Genomic DNA, 21,047 nt, shown 5'->3' on the forward strand with positions numbered 1-21,047 from the left:
TATAATTCCATAGTTATTCTGAGTTAACAACTTATTAATATGTTATACAGAAATACCTTTTTATCATAAATGTAACATATGCTTATTGTAGATGAATTCAGGAATTAAGAAAGAGATCGAGAAAAAATCAAATGTAATCTTACCACTAAGAAATAAAAGCTGATATTTGGAAATAGGTATTTATAGACTTTTTCCCCTGTGTGCATAGTATATGTATTTATACTTTGTATATTATATAAATATATACAAATTATGTAAGTATATATAATTATACAAATTATATAATATATGCAAATACATATTTGTACATTATATAAATATAGATATTTTAAAATATACTTACACTACACATACTAATTTATAAATTATTGATCTAACAGACATTTTTTTTTTAATTTATTCATGAGAGACACAGAGAGAGAGGCAGAGACATAGGCAGAGGGAGAAGCAGGCTCCTTGCAGGGAACTTGATGTAGGACTGGATCCCGGGATCCTAGGATCACACCCTGAGCCGAAGGCAGATGCTCAACCACTGAGCCATCCAGGGGTCACTCTTATTATTATTTTTAAAGATTTTATTCATTTACTTGAGGGAGAGCGAGAGCAAGAGCACAGAGAGGGAGAGAGAGAAGCAGACTCTCCACTGAACAGAGAGCTTGATGCAGAGTTCAATTCCAGGGCCCTGAGATCATGACCTCAGCCAAAGGCAGACACTTAACTGACTGAGCCACTCATGCGCCCCTCATGGTCATTTTTATTAAGTGTGTAGATACCTAACCATAATGAATGAAGAGTATTCTGTTACATGAATATGTCATAATTTGTTTATCAAATTTTCTACTGTTGGTCATTTAGATTGCTTCCAAGATCTTTTCTGTTATTAACAATGTAATTACTCACACATACACTTTTACTCATTTATCTATCCTTCTTTTCAGGTCAAATATTTTATACTATTTTAAGCTTGAAGATTTAACAATTAAGAACATTAACACAAGGGATCCCTGAGTGGCGCAGCGGTTTGGCGCCTGCCTTTGGCCCAGGGCGCGATCCTGGAGACCCGGGATCGAATCCCACGTCGGGCTCCCGGTGCATGGAGCCTGCTTCTCCCTCGGCCTATGTCTCTGCCTCTCTCTCTCTCTCTATGACTATCATAAATAAGTAAAAATTGAAAAAAAATATTTAAAAAAAAAGAACATTAACACAAAATTTAAACATTAAAAAATGAGTAAACTGAACCTACAGTATTAGAAGTCAAGACAATGGTTGTCATGAGGGTCAGGTTGAGTGTTTCGATTGGAAGGAGACATAAAAAATGTTGCAAGCCCACATGAACTAATCTGTGGTTTAATCTGAGGCCAGTTACATGGGGTGTTCACTTTGTAAAAATTCAATGAGTTGTATACTTATGATTTGTCACTTTCCACTTTCTTGTATTTAGGTTGCACATCAGTGAAATAAATTTAAAAATTGTGCCATAATATGTGTCCATGTTTGCATCCTTAAGTAAATTCTAAGAATCAAATACTATTTCATTTTATGTGTTTTTTGACTCATATTGCTAATTATTCTGCAAAAAAGTTTGCACCAGTTTTGACTCTTGTCAACACTATATGTGATTTCACTGCATTCAAATTAATACTGACTGTCATCATTTTTCTAATTTTTAATGATTTATAGATTTAAAGTTTTATTATTTCTCTTTTTATTTGGAAAATTTTCAAACTTCTAGAAAAACTGAAAGAATATAATGGACAGCCAAAGATCCTTCATTTGGATTTGCCAACTTTCAATTCTTTGCCACATTTGCTTTCTTTCTCTGCCTCTGTTTACCCATACACACATGTACATGCACACTTACACATGCACATACATGTATGCATATACATACACATTTATTTTTCCATTTCTGAACTATTCGAAAAGAAGTTTTAGACATCATGACAATTCACCTCTCAGTGTATCACTTAAAAATAAGGATATGTTTCTACATAATCACAATCCCTGTACCATGTAATACATTAACGGTACTTCCATATTATGAAGTAATACCTAGTCGGTATCATATTTCCACAATTACCCTGGTATATAGTCTTTTCTAACTGTTTTTAAATACATTGTTAAATAAAGTTCATTCTCTGATTGCACTTGGCTGTTTTGTCTCTTTTTTCCTAAAACAGTCCTGCCACCATACCCTACCTTGCTTTCTTTCACAGCATTGAAATTCTTCAAGTCTAGGTTACTTGAAAACCTTCTGTTTGTTTTTCAATGTGTACAACTCTGCTTGATTTTGCCAGCTTATGTTACAAAATTATTATAGGCTTTCGGAAGCACATGTATCAGCAACTGTAACAAATTTTCATTTTTGGCTATCTTTAATCAGAGCAGGACGCTGGATCTCCAGTTGGGCACCAGATGTTTTTACTGGGGAGGGGGGAGGAAAGCATTAAGAGCTTTTAAATCTTACGCTATTGCTTTGATCATATAAGAAATAATACTGACATTGCTTTCTCCAAAATGTGTCGCAAGGGTCTTCCTTGATACTGACACGATATATTATTCAATGAATCAGTTAGTATAGAACCAGTTTAAAAGACCTGAAAAAGCTGTGACAGCCAAGAAGGATATTTTGAAGTTTGAAATGATCCCTATATAAATAGAACGGATCAGCATAACTTTGGGATAAAATTAGCCGACAGTTTGTGGGCTCTCCAGCATGTGCCTGTTTGCTTGGTGCCGCTCTCCTGATAAATCACAACAAAGCTTCCAGAGGGAGAGGAAGGATGGAAGAAGGCACGGCTACCCCTATTACTAAATCTGCAGCTGCCAAGTTAGTTAAGAAAAATTTTCTTGAGGCTCTAAAGTCAAATGACTTCGGAAAATTGAAGGCCATTTTAATCCAAAGGCAAATAGATGTGGACACAGTGTTTGAAGTTGAAGATGAGAATATGGTTTTGGCATCTTATAAACAAGGTAAAAATTATAGGTGTAATTATAAAATACATAGAAAATGGGTTACTTGTAATGCACAGTGTTGGTCACCCACTCTCAACCTGTAGCTCTTGTGGTTTAAGTATGTATTTTTGAAATATTTCTAATTTGATTTTTTCTCTCTTTTTAGCTAGATGGCATCATGGGTGGCATATATTTGTATTTCTTTCTGTCTTTTCTTTTCTCTTCCTTCTCTTTCCTTGTGCCTGGAATGTGAAATCCTGGACAATCATATTTAGTTAGTGAATTTTGCTTTTATTTCTAACTTTTCTTCTGTCTAAAATGACATAGAATAAAGAAAACATCTCTAGATTACTGCTTAGATCTCATCCAGAAAGTGTGATTGCCTTGGGGGCAGGCTGCTAACTCTCTGCTCACGCAGCCACTTAAAGGTATATCATCTCTGTACTTATCTGGATGAAAAAGAGGATTTTTGCCCCCATTTGGAGGGTTAATGAATGGATAAAGCTCTGCCTTGGAGCACCGTGATGGTCCTCATCATGTTAATGAATTTTCGGTTCAGGCAAAAAGCCGAAACCAGAAAAACCAAAAAAAGTTAACTTTTTTTGTCCGTTGACTATAGTAATAGTTCAAAATTGTTGATATCCTAAATGTAAAATGTCTGCCTTTTAAAGAAGTAAGGGCAACAAAAATGAGAACCGGATTTTTTTTTTTTTTTTTATCAAAGGATTTTCTGGAACCCACTCTCAGGAAATCAGAAATAAATGACAAGAGCGCAGATTCTGATTTTCCCAAATCAGCTAGTTAACGGGGAACTTGAGTAGCGAGGCCATCTGGTGAGCAGACTACAAACAAACACCATGTTCAACATCATTTCTGTTTAAACAAAATAGATGATAAGGTCTCGTGTACAGCATTTGGAGAGAGAGAGAGCGCGCGCAATTCTTTTTTTCATGTTGAAAGTACTTTCCATTCACATATAAATCATCAGCACCATCAGTTTTCAGAGTCTAATGTTAATGGTATACATTTCCGCATTCATTTTCTGTACTCTGGTTGTTAGTTCTGAAGGAAGGATAGAACAGTGGAGGCCAGTTACTGTGTTTATGATTTTTCCTGGAGGGTTTTATCATAAATTGGCATTGCTATTTTGACTGGAAGATAATGAAGAGGTTTGTTTTTTATAAAGTAGTTGATGGGGCTCAGTTAAAAAGAGAAAGCATATACTATATATAAGATTACTTTCACCTTAGGGATTTGTTCAGTGAAAGACTGTCTGAATGCTAAATACATTTTAAGGTGTTTTTTTAAGCTTATGTTTATGTCAATGAAAATAACTTAGGTCCAAGTCAATGCAATTTATTTGACTCTGAGTTGTAAAGACTGCCTTTTTCCATCTCCTAGGCATGTCAAACTGTGGATCGCCCGAGGTTTTGAGGTTGTGAGAAAGGAAGTTTTAGGGCAGGCTCCGGAGACTAAGGGTGCTGTTTCTCCTGCTTCCAACGGGGTCATCACACCTGAAGCAGAAGAATATGCATTTTTAATCCTTTCTGTCAATATGAGCCAATTCCTACGGTCTTCATAGAGCTAAATATTCATTCACACTAATGGGCGTTTTCATAGTGTTAGGACTCTGGGATGTGACTTTCAACTAGGGAAAGAGAAAATTACACCCTCTGGGAAAGGAAAAGTAGAACTCCATTCTTATACATGCCAGGTGAACGTATGCACAGAAAATAGGATTTGTGGTCGTATTTTCAGGGCTTATATGGGAATTGTGTGTTTGTGTGTGTGCACCTGCTTGTATGTATAGAAAGAAATGCACGTACTCTCTGTTTAATATGAATACAGGTATAAGACTCTATCTCTTCAATCTTCAGCCCAGATGAAAGCCTCACCTTTCTTCAAAGCTTCCTCAATTTTTTTTCACATTTTCACATGTCTTCCAGCCTAATTATCAAACCTTTTAATATTTCAGTCAGAAATAGAAGTGATAAATAGAATCCTAGTTGCTAGCCAAGCAAAGTTGACCTAAGTGGTTATATCAATTTCTTAAGTCACAAAGGAATTCCCAGGGAACAGTGTAGAGCTGAGCAAGCTACACTAGTTAATTAGTTAGGGTTAGTTCCTTTCTGAATAATTCTGAGGAATTTTCTGGGTGGCTTTAGAGGGTATGTGGCTGAATTAAACTTTGTGAGACTTTATTAAATCATAGGAGACTTTTTGGACATTGAATGGTATTGGATTTCTATGTACTAGTTTTTTATTTTTTTAAAGTGCCTTTGAAAGGCTCCACACAGTAAAGCATACAGATCATGTGTACAGCATGATTAATTTTCATAACATAGACAAACCTATATAACCAGCATCCAGATGTGGAGACAGAAGCATTACCTGTTTACTTTTAAAGTGTGAGGACTTCAGGTTTTAGTTATTTTGTGGCTTATTAAGCAAGACAATGTTTAATAGTATAAAAGATACCATGCTACCTTTAAATTTGCTTGTATGATTACTAATATAATCTATATTCAACATTTCATTGTCCTGCAGAAGATCAACAGGGATATAATTAATCTCAAGCCATTTTTACTTCTTTTAGGACATATAGTATTTTTCATAGAATTTCAGAAAGTGACCACATTTTTTTTTCCCTGAATATGGTATGTCTAAGTTAGTATACAAGTCAGTTTATCAGCGTATAATTTTTGGAAGATAATTCAGAACTCTGTCGGCAAGGAAATCAACCTGGGATCTAAACATTGCTTCCTCAAAGCCACAATCCAGTTGGCACAATAATGTAAGCAAACGTAAAATGTGGATTTTGTGAGGAAGGCAGAGCAAAGCATCTGGAAATTCACTTCTGCTTCTTCATCCCACTGAATAGCTTCTCTTCCCCCTGTTGCAGAGGGCTGAATTCCAGAACTCAGGTTCAAGCTGTGTGTCCTAACCAGCCCCGGCACCTAATAATGATTCTTTTTTTTTTTAATTTAATTTATTTATTCATGAGAGACACACACAGAGGGGGGGGGGGAGGGTGGCAGAGACACAGGCAGAAGGAGAAGCAGGCTCCATGCAGAGAGCCTGATGCGGGACTCGATCCAGGGTCTCCTGGGCTGAAGGCGGCACTAAACTGCTGAGCCACCCAGGCTGCCCCCTAATAATGATTCTTAAAGCTAGACAGCTCTTACTTTATCTTTTGAAGTTATGTTAAACTTCACTACCAAATCTTCGGATAATATCATGTTTTATTAATTGGAAAAAAAAAAAAAAAGCCTGTCTCACACTTTGTAAAGCAAGCATCAAAACATGCTGGTTGGCATTTGGGATAACTCCTGGAGGACAGCAAGGACATGTGTCTCTAAAGCAAAACAAGCAAGCAAAATTCCATCTACCAGACGACTGCTTTAAAATGGGAAAGACGTGAAGAAAAGTTAAATACACAAACAGCTTTTTAACTGCCACATGCATTAAGCAGTTGCGAAGTCAAGGATTGTTGATAGGAAATTCACTGTGAGCCAAGTGAACGGCATCCGGGGTGAACGTAGGATCTGTAAGAAACCCCAAAGCTTTCATGTCGGTTCTCACTAGTGATCTCTGTACTGGAAATGTGAACATCCATAAAGTTGTTTCCAACGGTTTTTCCAGCTATAGTTTCGATTCTCTTTCGGATGTGGGAGCCTGGGCACATTAATGATAGAGTCCAAACATCATACTTCTCTCTTGGGTATGAAATTCCTGAGTCAGCAAGGTTAATCAGAGTCCTTTTATTAATCAGTGCAAGGCACTATAAGTACTTCGGTTATGGCCTAGAGCCGCAGGTTCTTTGGTTGGTAGTCATATTTTTAATTAAATTAACCAATGAATGATTTCACAGGAAAACTTTCTGGCAGGTACTCTACTAAGTAACAAGTGCCGTCCTTGTATCTTGAAAGCTCTTATTTCCACTGTCTTAATGAATAATCTCCTTGTCACCTCATTTTCCTCTTTGCCAGAAATCTGCTCTCCTGCTGTTCTATTTCCATCCTGAAGTTCTTTGCCCTTCCTGGTTGCTCAAACTTTTTCCCTTTAAATGTTGCATTTCAGGCTGACTTCCCCCCCCCCAACCCTCTCCTGGGGGAGCTCTGAGATTTATCCTGAAAATATTAGCTATTAAAAGATAGCCAAGTATTGTGCTTTAGTCTATAATCCTTCAGGACTGTGTAAATACATGGACACAGGCAGAGCAAATGTCTGCTAATCCAGCCACGAGCAGTGTGTGTAACCTTTGGCTGTAATAACAGAGGCTTCTCATGTGTGGGGTTCTTTGGACTCAGACAACATTATAGCTGATAACTGTTGCAGAGCCCAGGCTTAGCTGAAAGTTTACCAGAGATGTGTACATCCCTCCAACCACGGAGCAGAATCAATCCCTCTTCCAAAAGATGGCCCGAACACTTCTCTTTACCATATTTCCTGAGCGGAGGACTTTCTATTCAGCTATCCAGGCAGATCACTTTGGTTTCAGAATTAATTAAACACACACACACACACACACACACACACACACACACATAAATACTCTGAGTATCTTTGTTGGGATAAAACTTCTCAAAACCTTTTAGAACTTTTGCCTACAAGTGCTGCTGTTTTGGAAGTGAAATGCGGGCAGTCAGCAGATCTCCCATGGCTGTTTAAGGATTTGGGGAGACCATAGTTTGAGTTAATCTGTCAGTACCAGTTACACAGGTGTGAGCGCTTTATGCTACTTAATCTTATTCTTATTGGCAAAGTAAAGACTTTGTCAAGACCCTCTCTATTTTTTTTTAATTTTTATTTATTTATGATAGTCACAGAGAGAGAGAGAGAGAGAGAGGCAGAGACACAGGCAGAGGGAGAAGCAGGCTCCATGCAGGGAGCCCGACGTGGGATTCGATCCCGGGTCTCCAGGATCGCGCCCTGGGCCAAAGGCAGGCGCCAAACCGCTGCGCCACCCAGGGATCCCTTTTATTTTTTTTTTTATATTTTTTTTAATTTAAGACCCTCTCTAAATCTCCTGCATGCTGATAATCTATGATGTTATGAAGGGGGAATTTATATAAACAGATTATGTGTCATGGCCTGGGGGAAGGTGAAAAGTAACTGTAGATACTATAAATGCACATGGGCATGGCCTGTATTGTAGAGTCTCTGGGGATTTTTGCCTAGAAGAGGATCCGTAGTCTCCTCTCGTCCTAGTTAAACCCCTTGCTGAAGCAGAGCTCTCTGAGCCATGCTCCCCTCGGACTGCAGACCTGGAGGTAGCAGGGCAGTGTGAGTGGCTGACAGCAGTGGGAGGCAGCGGCTTCCTCACTCTCCCCTCGGGGGCTGTGTTCCCACAGTCCACTCCACCCCTGGCCTTCGTGCCCATCTGAGCATGCCGAGGGCAGCCTGGCTTCTGTAGAGGTGAGTGGAGGGGGGCTCTTTGAAAAACAAATGCTAAGAATTAATCACATTCGAGGTTCTGAAGCCCTGGGACAATCCTGCCCTGGAAAGAAGGAAGAGTGTACAGAGTGAATATGCCTGATTAGTTCACTGCAGCTCTGTTATGCTGTGCCTATTGGTGATTATATTTTAGAGGACAAACTCTGATGTCTTGGCATCTCGATATTAACACCAGAATGTTCATAGGTGCTGCCTCACTGTGGTTTCTGAAGATGGCTCTACCTCGGGTTTGGTCCCCAGAGTGGGTAGGTGTGGTGGAAAGGACATGCTTGCTCCTTTCTACACGTGGTACAAAGAGACCTATGGCTGTAGCCTCATTTTAAGGTGTGAGTAGACGAGGTGGGTCTGGCCATAGCCTCCTTGCTAGGGGCTGCTCCGTTCTCCTATAGAGGGCTTCCCTGTTATGCCTGGGGTTGAATTACCCAGAATCAATGTCCCTTCTCCTGCCCGAGCACACACACCACCACCACCACCACCACCACTGGCACCAAAAAGTTCTGCAACCCAGCCTCAAGATACACTTCAGTGGGCCCTGATCCGTATCTGACAGTCTGTCGCCTTCCTATTTCTCTGTTCAGCTTCTTGGGGCAGCAGCGAAGGTGTCTTGTTGCCAACCACCTATGCACATTTCCATCTAGGAGGGGTGAGTTGTAGGCATCAGTTCATTCAGGGGGTCAGCTGAATCCTAGGACCAGGCTGTCCCCGAGGCTGGCTTACTGGTTAATGATTATGACCAAAGGAAGGCTGAGGCAGGGCCCTGAGAGACTGAGGACCACTGATTCGTGGAATGAAAGGGCAGGATAGATTCTCTCTCTAGGTGCTACTGGGAATTTAGGAAGAAGAGAAAACATCCACAAGCAAATGCATTTCCATATCAGAGATGTGGCATATTACAGATGAATTCAGGATCTGCTTTCCTTCCTGTTGATTTGTGAAGCAGGCTTGGCGCTAAAGCCTATTCTGCTTCCACAAAGACAAAGACAGATGGAAGCCCTGCACTGCAGATATCCTGAGTCCATTAGTTTGGACTGAGGCGGGCGACTTATGGCTCTAGCAGGCTGAAAAAGTGGCAGTTTTCTCATCTGGAAAATGAAAGGCTTGGACTGGATAATCTTCCCTCCAGTGCTAGCATTCTGCGTTTTCTTTGATTTTACATCAAAATGGTATTTTCTTAATCAGCTCTCTACTGCTTCCTTTCTTAGATCATTTTTCTTCCCATTGCAGAAGCAGGCATGAGTTTCCAATCAGTTGGTGCACAGAGCTGCCAAATCTTTGCTGCTAATCAGCAGGCAAAACATACTCCAGTTTCCAGATCTGGAACCAGCTTCTTTCCAAGACAGTTAGAAGAGACGGGCTTTGCAAATTGCTTGTTGAGGAAATTTGAGCATTAAAATGACTGATTAAGTATTGGTGTTAATGTGATTCATTCATTATCAAAAGCAAGTTGCGTACCACGTAGCTTGAAAACTCTGCTCAGAACAGAGATTCAATGTACATAGCTAAATAGAAATGTATAAATGGGTAGACATGCATGTAGTGTTAAGCCTAGCTGCTTAAATGCACAGGTGCATGCACACCTACACACACACACACACACACACACACACACACATACACACACACTATAGGCAAAGGGTTGATAATTCCATAGCCTAGAGTGTCTGTGATACTATTTGTTTCTGCCAGAGAAAAGTCCATATCAACAGATACCTTCCGTCCTCAATGCCTGGAATCTCCAATTACTGTTTTAGCACTTAGTTCTATTAGTTGAATACAGATTCCTACATAAATTCGGATCGTCTTAAGAGGGTCACACTTCAAAAAAAATCCTCAGTTCATTAGACTTTAGTGTGAATTAACTTTGGATTTCTTTTTGATGGAACTGGAGGGTATTATGCTGAGTGAAATAAGTCAATCGGAGAAGGACAAACATTATATGGTCTCATTCATTTAGGGAATATAAATAATAGTGAAAGGAAATGGAAGGGACGGGAGAAGAAATGGGTAGGAAATATCAGAAAGGGAGACAGAACATAAAGACTCCTAACTCTGGGAAACGAACTAGGGGTGGTGGAAGGGGAGGAGGGGTGGGGGTGGGGGTGAATGGGTGACGGGCACTGAGGGGGGCACTTGACGGGATGAGCACTGGGTGTTATTCTGTATGTTGGCAAATTGAACACAAATAAAAAATAAATTTATATTAAAAAAAAAGTTGGATTTCTTTTTAAAGAGGCGATGTAGATAAGGGCAGAGCCGAGAGTGATGGAAAAGTTGAACAGCCTTAGAATTCTGAATGGAAAGGAAAAGGGATTAGAGTATGTGAACATGCGTGTGTTCATGTGTATGTGCGAGTGTGTGTGTGTGTAGCTGGGGAGTGAGCTACAGAAAACCAAACTTCAGGTTGGGTTCATTCATTTCCTCAGGATTTTTAAAAAAGATTTTATTTATTTATTCATGAGAGACACACAGAGAGAGAGGCAGAGACATAGGTAGAGAGAGAAGGCTCCACGCAGGGAACCTGATGTGAGACTCAATTCCGGGACTCCAGGATCATGCCCTAGGCTGAAGGCAGGCACTCAACTGCTGAGCCACCCAGGCGTCCTGATGACCTCAGGATTAATCAGCATTGTGTACAACCCTGTAATATGGCCTTTTAAGCTAAATCATCTTCCCCCCCTCTGAACAGGCGAATAATAGTTTATTTTAATTTTACTTATTTTGACAAATAGTTACACATGCACAAGGTACTGAATTTCAAAGCTCAAAAGAGACACCAAGGACCTTGTCTCCCAGCTCCCAGTTCTTGGAGACTACCACTGTAACCAGCTTCTTGTTTGAGGTGTTGATAAATATTTTCACATATGAGAGCATACTATGCACTCTGATCAGCCTGCCCCTGCTTTTCTTGCTTAGTAATATATCTTGCGGGGGATCCCTGGGTGGTTCAGTGGTTTAGCACCTGCCTTCGGCCCGGGCGTGATCCTGGAGTCCTGGGATCGAGTCCCACATCGGGCTCCCTGCGTGGAGCCTGCTTCTCCCTCTGCCTCTCTCTCTCTCTCTCTGTCTCTCATGAATAAATAAAAACTTAAAAAAAAAGTAATATATCTTGAGATTTTTCCCCCTATCAGTGGACAAAGAACTGCCCTCTTTTTTATAATGGCTGTATAGTACTCGATTGAATGGATACAGCATTAATTTTTTAAAAGTCTCCTATTGATGAAGATTGAGATTGTTTCCAATCGTTACCCATTAAGAATGGTGCCGTAGTGTAGTGCATGCTCTTGTCCACAGGCCAGGTTATTATAACTCCTGAGAACTTTATACTTCTCACAAAGGATTCAGTGCAGATGGTGTTCTTGCTAGTTGTGCAATACAGTGGCCCTTATAGAGCATTTCACACATGACTGATTATACTTGTAGGATAAATTCCCAGGAGTTGCATGTGTGTAATATTTCTCACTTACATGAGATGATTTTAATACCTGATTACCAGGCCCACTTTTAATGTGGTCATCATCTTTCGAGTGCCCTCCAGATGCTCATCATGGGTGCCCAGAAGTATCACAATATTCTAGATTTATTCTGACCTCATCTAATCAGTAAAGAATACAACTTTTACCCCTCTTGTTTTGGGCAGTGCACTTTTATTAATGTAGCTGAAAATTGTATTAGTTTTTTGGCAGCTCCATCCCACTATTGGCTCCTTTTGAGAATTCTATCAACTCAAATCCCTGGGTCTTTTCTCAAATAAATTACCATGAAACCATATTCCACTTACCTTGTACTTGTATAGTGGAATTTTATAACTTAAAAGCAAACTTCTGACTTACCCACGTTAAAATATATTTTTATATATTTCAGATAATATTTAATATATATTGGAGTCTTGTCTAAGCTGTTGAGTTATCTCTACATCTCCATCTGGTCGTCAAAATTTTATCTTCCTGAACCTATTTTCCATTACCCACTCATAGTGAGCTTAATGCCATGGCTATAGGTATTGACACTGAAAGAATTTTTACAAAGTTATGATTGTTATAGCTTGTGAGACATGTGAGGGAGAGATGGGGAGAGAGAGAATATTTCAAACAACTAATGGGAAAAATTTATCTAAGATTTCAGTTCTAGGAACAGCTAAGCTTCTCCTGAGCAATTAATTTGTGTATAGCTTGTGGGCATAGTTAATTGTGCAATACATCATGTTTTCCTATTTATTTTGGCTGCTAGGAAGTTCAAAGGCAAATTTGCAATGCAGTTCTAGTGTACAATAAATGGTTTATATTTTGTGTACCTATCTTACCCTTGACCACTTTTTATTTTCCAACCATATTTTTTTCCTTTGCCTTTGTTTTCTAGATCACTAAAAAAAAAAAAAAATCTTGTATTGTGTAAAATTTCTAAGTTTCCTTAAATTCTTCTTTGGTAAGAGGTATTGTAAAAACCAATAGGCAGGCAAATGAAATCTTGGCATGACAAATTTTTTAAAGACATCAAATACCTTCATACTTCAGATTTACAACAACAGCAACAACTCTAGGGAAAGAGAATTGTGATGGAATAAAAAGCATAATCTTGTAATTAACAGCTTCAGAATCATTCAAAACAATGGTTGGGTGTTAAAACAGTAAGAGTCTCATGGAACTCAGCATGTAAAATAAAATGTAATCACATAAATGAAGCTCTCAAATTCAAATACCTTCAAGGGCCAGGAAGATAAAGTAAAAAAAAAGGACAAGATAATAGAGAACACTAGAAATGAGGGACTCAAGAGTGCCTGTCCCACTCAAATATATCCAAGTATGCTATCACAGTAAACATTTGCAGACTCATCAGTTACTAGTTCAGAATTTGTGAATCACTACCCCCTCCCCAAATTTATAAATGTGACCAAAGTAAAAGTTTGTAAAAATTCTGACAAAACAGAAAAATCCTAGGCCAAGAAATTAAACTTTTTCCTTTTCTTGTTCAGGTTATTGGTTGCCTAGTTATAAATTGAAGTCTTCCTGGGCAACAGGCCTGCACCTGTCTGTCTTGTTTGGTCATGTGGAATGTCTTCTGGTGCTGCTGGACCACAATGCTACAATCAACTGTAGACCCAATGGGAAAACCCCTCTTCATGTGGCTTGTGAAATGGCCAACTTGGATTGTGTTAAGATCCTCTGTGACCATGGAGCAAAGCTCAATTGCTACTCCCTAAGTGGACACACAGCCTTACACTTCTGTACAACTCCTAGCTCCATTCTCTGTGCCAAGCAATTGGTTTGGAGAGGTAAGACTTTCGGGGTGGCCGACGTTGTCATCTACTTGCATACTCATGGTTTTGAAACTTGGTGATCTTTACTTGCTTTACGTAATGTAGTCTACCAATGTAGTCCTATTGGTAGGTCTCATTAGGGGATCCTAAAAACATGTAAGTATATGTATATTTATATAATGATATAAATAAAAGTGTTGGTCCTCAGCGATGACCACATTGGAATCATTATTATTTTCATTGTAGGGGGCTCATTAGTTTACACATTTATTTAACAAATACTTATTTAGCTCTTAGAATGTGTCAGTTAATGTGCTAAGTAACTGAAAAAAATAGTTTCTGTCCTCAAGAAGCTATATTCTAGTAGGGGAGATAAATACTAGCAAAATAAATTCATAAATATATCATAAATTGACAAAGGAGCAAAACAGTGTTATGAAAGAGAATATCAGGAGTGAACTATTGTAAAATATATAAAGACTTCTCTAAACATATGACGTGTAAAGCAGAAATTTTATGAATGAGAGGGAGCTAGCCATTAACAAAGGCACCAAGGGGAAGAGGAGTCTAGGTGTAGAGAATAGCTTGTGCAAACTCTCTAAGGGAGCAAAAAACTGGACTATTCAACACATGGAAGAAGGCTAGTGTGGTCAGAGTATCATGGGTGTGGGGTAGTTGGGAGGGATAAGAGGGTATCCAATTATTGTGTGATTGTGTGTCATCACAAGATGACATTGAATGTGTTAGGTCATATACATCTTGCTGTGGGCCAAGGCATGGGGTTTAGAAATGGAGCCACAGAAAAGTTTTAAGCAAAGCAAGGACATGGTTTCATTTTCACTTAAAATCATTATTCTGAAGTTATGCAGAAATAGGGTTGGAGGAGGCCAGGAATGGAAGCAGGGAGACCAGCAGCAAAGCTATTGCAACAGTGTGGGTGAGAAGGGATGGTGATTTGCATGAAAGGCCAAACTTGAATAGGAAGATTAGAAGATGGGTTTACAGTATATTTTGGAAGCTGAGTTAATGACATTTGGAGATGGATTATAGCTGGATGAGTGGAGAAGGAAAAGAGATTTTCAAGTATCATTGCCAGGTTTCTGGCTTTAGAAAAGTGTGTGGAGACTGATGCCATTTTTTTTAAAAAAGATTTATTTATTTGAGAGAGAAAAAGAGAGAGAGAGCACAGAGGGGAGGGGCAGAGGGAGAAGGAGAGAGGTTTTAAGCAGACTCGGTGCTGAGCATTGAGCCAGATGTGGGGTCTACGTCACCACCCTGAGACCAGGGCCTGAGCGGAAACCAGGAGTTCCATGTTTAACTGACTGAGCCATCCAGGTGCCCCATGATGCCATTTTTTAAGACAGAGGGAGTTGAGAAAGAAGCATGTGTGTGGAAAAGATCATTAAATTAGCTTTTAGGGGCACCTGGCTGGCTCAGCCAGTTAAAGGTCTGACTCTTGATTTTGGCTCAGCTCATGATCTCAGTCCTGGGATAAGGAGCCCTGTGGCATCTCCCGCTCAACGGGGGTCTGCTTGTCTCATGCTCTCTCTGCACCTGTCCCTCACCCCCTGCCCTGTGCTCACTCTCTTTATGTCTCTCTCAAATAAATAAATCTTAAGAAATTATTTTTTTCTGTCTGCCTGTCGCCGAAACACAACGTGTCAGCAAGAAATTAATTTTTTTAAAAGTCAGTTTATAGAGGTATAATTCACCCACAGTAAAATTCAGTATTTTTGAGAGAAACACCTAGTCATGAAATCAATCATTACCACAGTCATTTCAAAAGTTCCCTGATCCCCTTTATAGTTAATCCCACAACTTTACCCCCCACCTCCAACAACCACTGATCTGTCTTCTGTCCCTATAATTTTGTCTTTTTCAGAATGTCATAAAAATTAAATTATATAATATGTAGCCTCTTGGGTCTGTTTTTTCCTACTTAGCATAATGCATTTGAGATTTATCCATGTGGTGGTTGCACTTATCTGTATATCAGATCTTTGATTGCCAAGTAGTATTCCTTATATAGATGTAACACAATTAAGCTGCTCTCTAGTCGAGGGATATTTGGATTGTTTCTAGTTTCTGGGAATTTTGTAAAAAAGTTGATATAAACATTTGCATACAGATTCTTATGTGGAAATGTTCTCATTTCTCTTGGGTAGATACCCAAGAGTAGGATGATGGGTTGTATGGTAAATTTACAAGAAATTGCTAAACTGTTTTTCATACTAGCTGTACATTTTGCATTCTAACCGGCAATATATGAGTTCAGTTGCTCTCCATCCTTGCCAGAAATTGGTAATGTTAGATTAAAAGAAAAATTTATTTTAGCTATTTTAATAGGTATATAGTAGTATCTCATAATGATTTTAATTAAGATTCCCCTAGTGACCAAGGATGTTGAGTATGTTTTCATGTATTTATTTGCCAGCTGTGTATTTACTTTGGTGAAATACCTGTTCATATCTTTTGCTCCTTCTTTTAAAAAAGGAGTTTTTTGTTTTCTTATTATTGATTTGTAAGAGCTCTTTTCATATTCTGGATACCAGCCCTTTGTCAGAAATATGATTTGCAAATATTTTTATTTATCTTTTGACTTTTCATTCTTCCTACCTTTAGAAGAGTAGAAGTATTTAATTATAACAAATTTAATTTCTCGATTTTTACCTCTTATGGTTTATGCTTTGTGTGTCCGACCTAAGAAATCTTTGACTAACCGCAGGAACAAAGATTTTCTCCTATGTGTCCTTCTAGAGGTCTCATAATTTTAGGTCTTACTTTTTGGTCTTTGACTCATTTTGAGTTAATTTTTGTGTATGGTACAAGGTACAGTTTGAGGTTCATATTTTTTATACATAGATAAATTATCTTACATATCCAATTGCTTCAACATCATTTATTAAAAAGACCATTTTTTCACTAGTGAGTTGCCTTCATATCTTTGTCAAAAATCAAATGGCCAGATATGTATGGATCCACTGATATATATATATATATATATATATATATATATATATATATTTTTTTTTTTTTTTTTTTTTTTTTTTTTTTTGCTAAAGTTTCACTAACTTGATTCCTGGAACCTTAGATTAAGTTTTAAAACCAGAGTGAGTTTCCCCAGATCAGTTTTAAAGATAAGAAGTTTCAGATCTCTTTGAGACCTCAAAGTGAGTAAGTCAAAGCTGCCCTTGACATAAATGTATGGATTGCTGAAGAGAGTTCTGGACTAAAGCTGTGACTTTAGGAATTGTTGGCCTATAGATGGTATTTGAAGCCAAGGAAATCAATGAAATCACTTGGATAAGAGTGTGGAGAGAGAAAAGAGAAGATAGGACCAAGCCCTGATAAATTCTTACATTTAGATGTTAGCAGGATGGAGAGGGGCCAAGGAGAGTGAAATGGATTGGCAAGTGAAATGAGAGAAAGCCCAAGAGCATTTTTGGCATCATAGGGACTGAGAAAGAGACAGGTTCAAGTAGGAGGAGGTGGTCGGCTGTATCAATAGCTACTGAGAGATTTAATTAGATATTCATTAGCTTAAGTGACAGAGTTATCACTGACAAAAGCAGTTTGGGGAAAATGGTGGGTGTAGAAGTCAGATTAGAATGGTATAAGGTGTGAATGGGAGGTTAAAAACTAGGGATGCTACATAACTGTTCAAAAAAGTCTGGCTACACATGTAAGCATATGAGTAGCATGATTTCTGAAGGGGGTCAGAGGCATAGGAGAGTACTCTGTACTTGGAAATAAAAGGAAATATTTGCATGCTAAAGGGAATGATTTATAATAATTATAATATTATAACAATTATAATTTATAATTTCAAACCATTGAAAATGCACAAGACGTGATAACTAAAAGGTTCAAATATGAGAGGCTGAGATGCAGTGAATTCTAGAGACTGTGAGATACATCCTCACTTTTTTTTTTTAAAGGTCTTTAATTTATTTATTAATGAGAGACACAGAGAGAGAGAGACAGGCAGAGACACAGGCAAAGGGAGAAGCAGGTTCCATGCAGGGAGCCTGACTTGGAACCCGATTCCTGGTCTCTGGGATCACACCCTGGGCTGAAGGCAGTGCTAAACTGCTGAGCCACCCAGACTGCCCATACATCCTCATTTTTAACAGATGGGCCAAAGTAAAGGATGGCCTTAAAATGCCAGAGTGTTTATAGATGTGGCAGTGGTAAGATGAGGGAGTTCACATAGCCTTTCTCCCTCAATAATGTATGAGGCAAAGTCATCAGCCAAAAACAAGAGGAGAAAGGTGGAAATTTTGATGAGAGTGGGAAGGCATTGAAAGGTCATTGGGGAAGATTGGGAGAACAAGCTTAAAGATGCCATGGTCTCCTCAACCTGTGAGAAGTCAAGGGGAAAAAAATCAGGCCAGCTTTTTCTCCTTCTTGCCTGCCTTGGGGGGAAAGATCTAGCCCAGAGACACATGGAGAAGGGTAGGTGTCAGTCCAGGCATAGCCACCTATGGGATGTGGCCATCACCACCGTTCACATTTACTTACACATTTGTGGTTTTTAGGTTTAGTTGTTAGTTTAATTTTATTTTAACTCATTAATTTAAACTTTTAAGCTTCTTATTTTTAAAATTGTTAGAAAGTTGAGGCACCTGGGTGGCTCAGTCAGTTAAGCGTCTGCCTGCAGCTCCAGTAGTGATCCCAGGGTCTGGGGGATCGAACCCTGCCTCAGGCTCCCTGCTCAGGAGGGAGGAGTTTGCTTCTCCCTCTCACCCTATCTCTCCCATTCCCTCTACCTCTTCCTCTGCTCACTCTCTCTCTCAAATAAATAAATAAAATGTTTAAAAAAATAAAATTGTTAGAAAGTTAAGAAACTATATTTGAAATACATAGTTTCAAAAGTCTAATTATTGACTTTTAGTATTTCTGCCTTTTCTTTCTTTCTTTCTTCTTTCTTTCTTTCTTCTTTCTTTTTTTTTTTTTTTGTATTTCTGCCTTTTAATGTGACTTTATCAACCATAGACTGAGAGAGAGCTGCTAAGCCTTTCACTCCTCAGAAGCATAATCAGAGGGAAACTCACTCCCAGAGGACTTGCTTATTGCCTGTCTCCTTTATCCCTATTGACATAGGGAGACTACCCAGAGATGAGAAGGAGTAAAGAGGTAGGGAGAAACCAAGCAAGGCTCTCTGTAGGCTGCCACTAATGAATTAGGCTAATAACAATCAACGAGGAAGAATGGAAGTCCATTAAAGATAAACTTACTCTTAGATCCATAGCATCAAAGGCCAAAGCCATAAAGAAAAGAAAGATGAATTAGAGAAAGCAAAAATATTCAATGTGCGAGTGTGGCAAACAGATCATAAAATAAAAAGGCTGTCATAAAACTGGAAAAAATATTTGAGACTATATGGATAAAGGCCCTCTTTATATCCTTAACATTGAAAGAAATCTTAAAAATTAAGGTAAGGAGATTAACAAGAGAGAAAGAGAGAACAAAGACCAAGAATAGATGTTGGTATTTCAGATTTAAAAAAAAGTATATAAACAACAAATAAAGATAACATGATGATCACCTGCCCTGGTAATCAGTAAAATGTTAAGTAAAATGACGGGGGCTTTTGTTGCTATTTATTACATTAACAGAGATACAAACGGTGACAATACATATGCTCGCAAACATAAGCATATACTCTCACACACCCTTGATGGGATGTGACTGGGTACAGTCTGGAGGGCAGTGTCAAAAGCTGGAAAACTTCTGTAACTTGGAAGTTCTGCATGTAGGATTTAGGACTAATTCTGCACCTTTTTTTTTTTTTAAGATTTTATTTTATTTATTCATAGAGACAGAGAGAGGGGCAGAGACACAGGCAGAGGGAGAAGCAGGCACCACACAGAGAGCCGGACGTGGGACTCGATCCCGGGGCTCCAGGATCACGCCCTGGGCTGCAGGCAGCGCTAAACCGCTGCGCCACCGGGGCTGCCCAATTCTGCACCTTTTGACTCAAATGTACTCTCATTTATGTAGGGTCTCCAATTCAAACTCTGGATATTACCTCCAAACAAGATTACACAAGAGATAACTGTTGAGAAAGAAAGATGACATTTATTATGTAACAGAGTTGTGTGTGCAATCTGTAGTAGAACAGAAATTAAGAGATTTTCTCCTCATTCTATGAGTCTTCAAAATGGTGTAGTCATACTGTGTTTTATTTTATGTTTTTGCATCAGAAGCTTTGACTGGTTAAGGAATACATTCAAAATATACAACTAAAAATATGTGCATTGGTATTTTTCATTTTAAATATACTTAGAGCCACAAAACATTGCCTGATTCATTTTTTGCTCTGAGAGTGGTATTACCTCCATGCCATATAGACATTAAAAATTGTGTTGTAAAAAATGCTCATTGAAATGGAACAATTTTTAAAAGAAGTGTATAGGAGAGTATAAACTGCATCAACTTATTTTTCTAAAAATATATGATTACACATATCAGAAAAGAACATCCAAATTATCAGAGTCAAACCTGATATTGGAGCTAATGTTTAGCTCTAGCTAAGCAACTTCAAAAAAAGCAAATTTATTATTTTAGATTCTCATTTCTAGGATAACACGTGTTTTGGAGGTTTTTTTTGTTTTGTTTTAAAGTGCGGTGCCTTGCAAATTTACCAAAATCAAAACAAATTAAAAAAATCAAAACAAATGGTGGATCAGATAAACGGGGAAATTTTCACCCATTTTATGGATGGAGAAATAGAGAGAAGGAAAAAGTAGGAGCTTGAAGTAGGTCTCCAACTCTGGAAACTCTAGAAACAGCAAGCATCCTGCATTCTTTCCTTTGCATTTTTTATGTCTTAGGCCCCTGGACAGTGCTTGGCACCTAGGAAGTACTCAGTCAACGGTCTGGTCTCAGACTGATCTGGGAATGGCTCCCGGAGCCCTGAGTGCATGGATGGGAACTACTGCTATCTAATAAATGGGCACTGCTACATTCATGGTTAATGAATGAAATGCAGTTGTTGGTCAGTTTCACCCTCTCCATCTCTCAGGGCATAGCTGAGGGATGGATTTTCTCTCTTGGATTATGTTGTAGGCACTTTGAAGAGAAGTCACATACATCACTTTGTGGCTGGACAGAGGGAATTGAGACAGCACACAGACAAGGAAAGTGAGTCAGGCTAACATTTAACTAGGGACCGGAGAAGTCCATTAGAGGGAAAGCCAATGCCATGGCAACTGAAGACCAATGTAATTTCATTTGCTACTTAATGGACTCTTTGTAGAAAAAAGCGCTCTTTGTGGAAAAGGCTAATTGAGGCCAAAAAATTGCATGCAATTTTCGCTTAAAGGATTTTCCCCTATTTTTTCAATGTTGCAGAGCCTGCTTTGTCCCTATGCTGGAT

General features: G+C 38.7%; 1 protein-coding gene across 2 annotated transcripts in view; it reads left to right on the forward strand.

Annotated features, from left to right (window-relative positions):
* The first annotated feature begins 2,710 nt into the window (after window positions 1-2,710).
* ASB4 (ankyrin repeat and SOCS box containing 4) overlaps window positions 2,711-21,047 on the forward strand; it is a 60,800-nt gene continuing 42,463 nt past the window's right edge. For both annotated transcript variants that reach the window (XR_005369389.1, XM_038556866.1), the window contains exons 1-2: window positions 2,711-2,973; window positions 13,382-13,681. Coding sequence is in view for 1 of the 2 variants with exons in the window: in XM_038556866.1 (XP_038412794.1) it covers window positions 2,784-2,973; window positions 13,382-13,681 (490 nt within the window). In the remaining variant the exon portion in view is untranslated. The remainder of the gene's footprint in view (window positions 2,974-13,381; window positions 13,682-21,047) is intronic.

Source organism: Canis lupus, chromosome 14 (assembly GCF_011100685.1).
Source record: "Canis lupus familiaris isolate Mischka breed German Shepherd chromosome 14, alternate assembly UU_Cfam_GSD_1.0, whole genome shotgun sequence".
Taxonomy (NCBI): domain Eukaryota; kingdom Metazoa; phylum Chordata; class Mammalia; order Carnivora; family Canidae; genus Canis; species Canis lupus.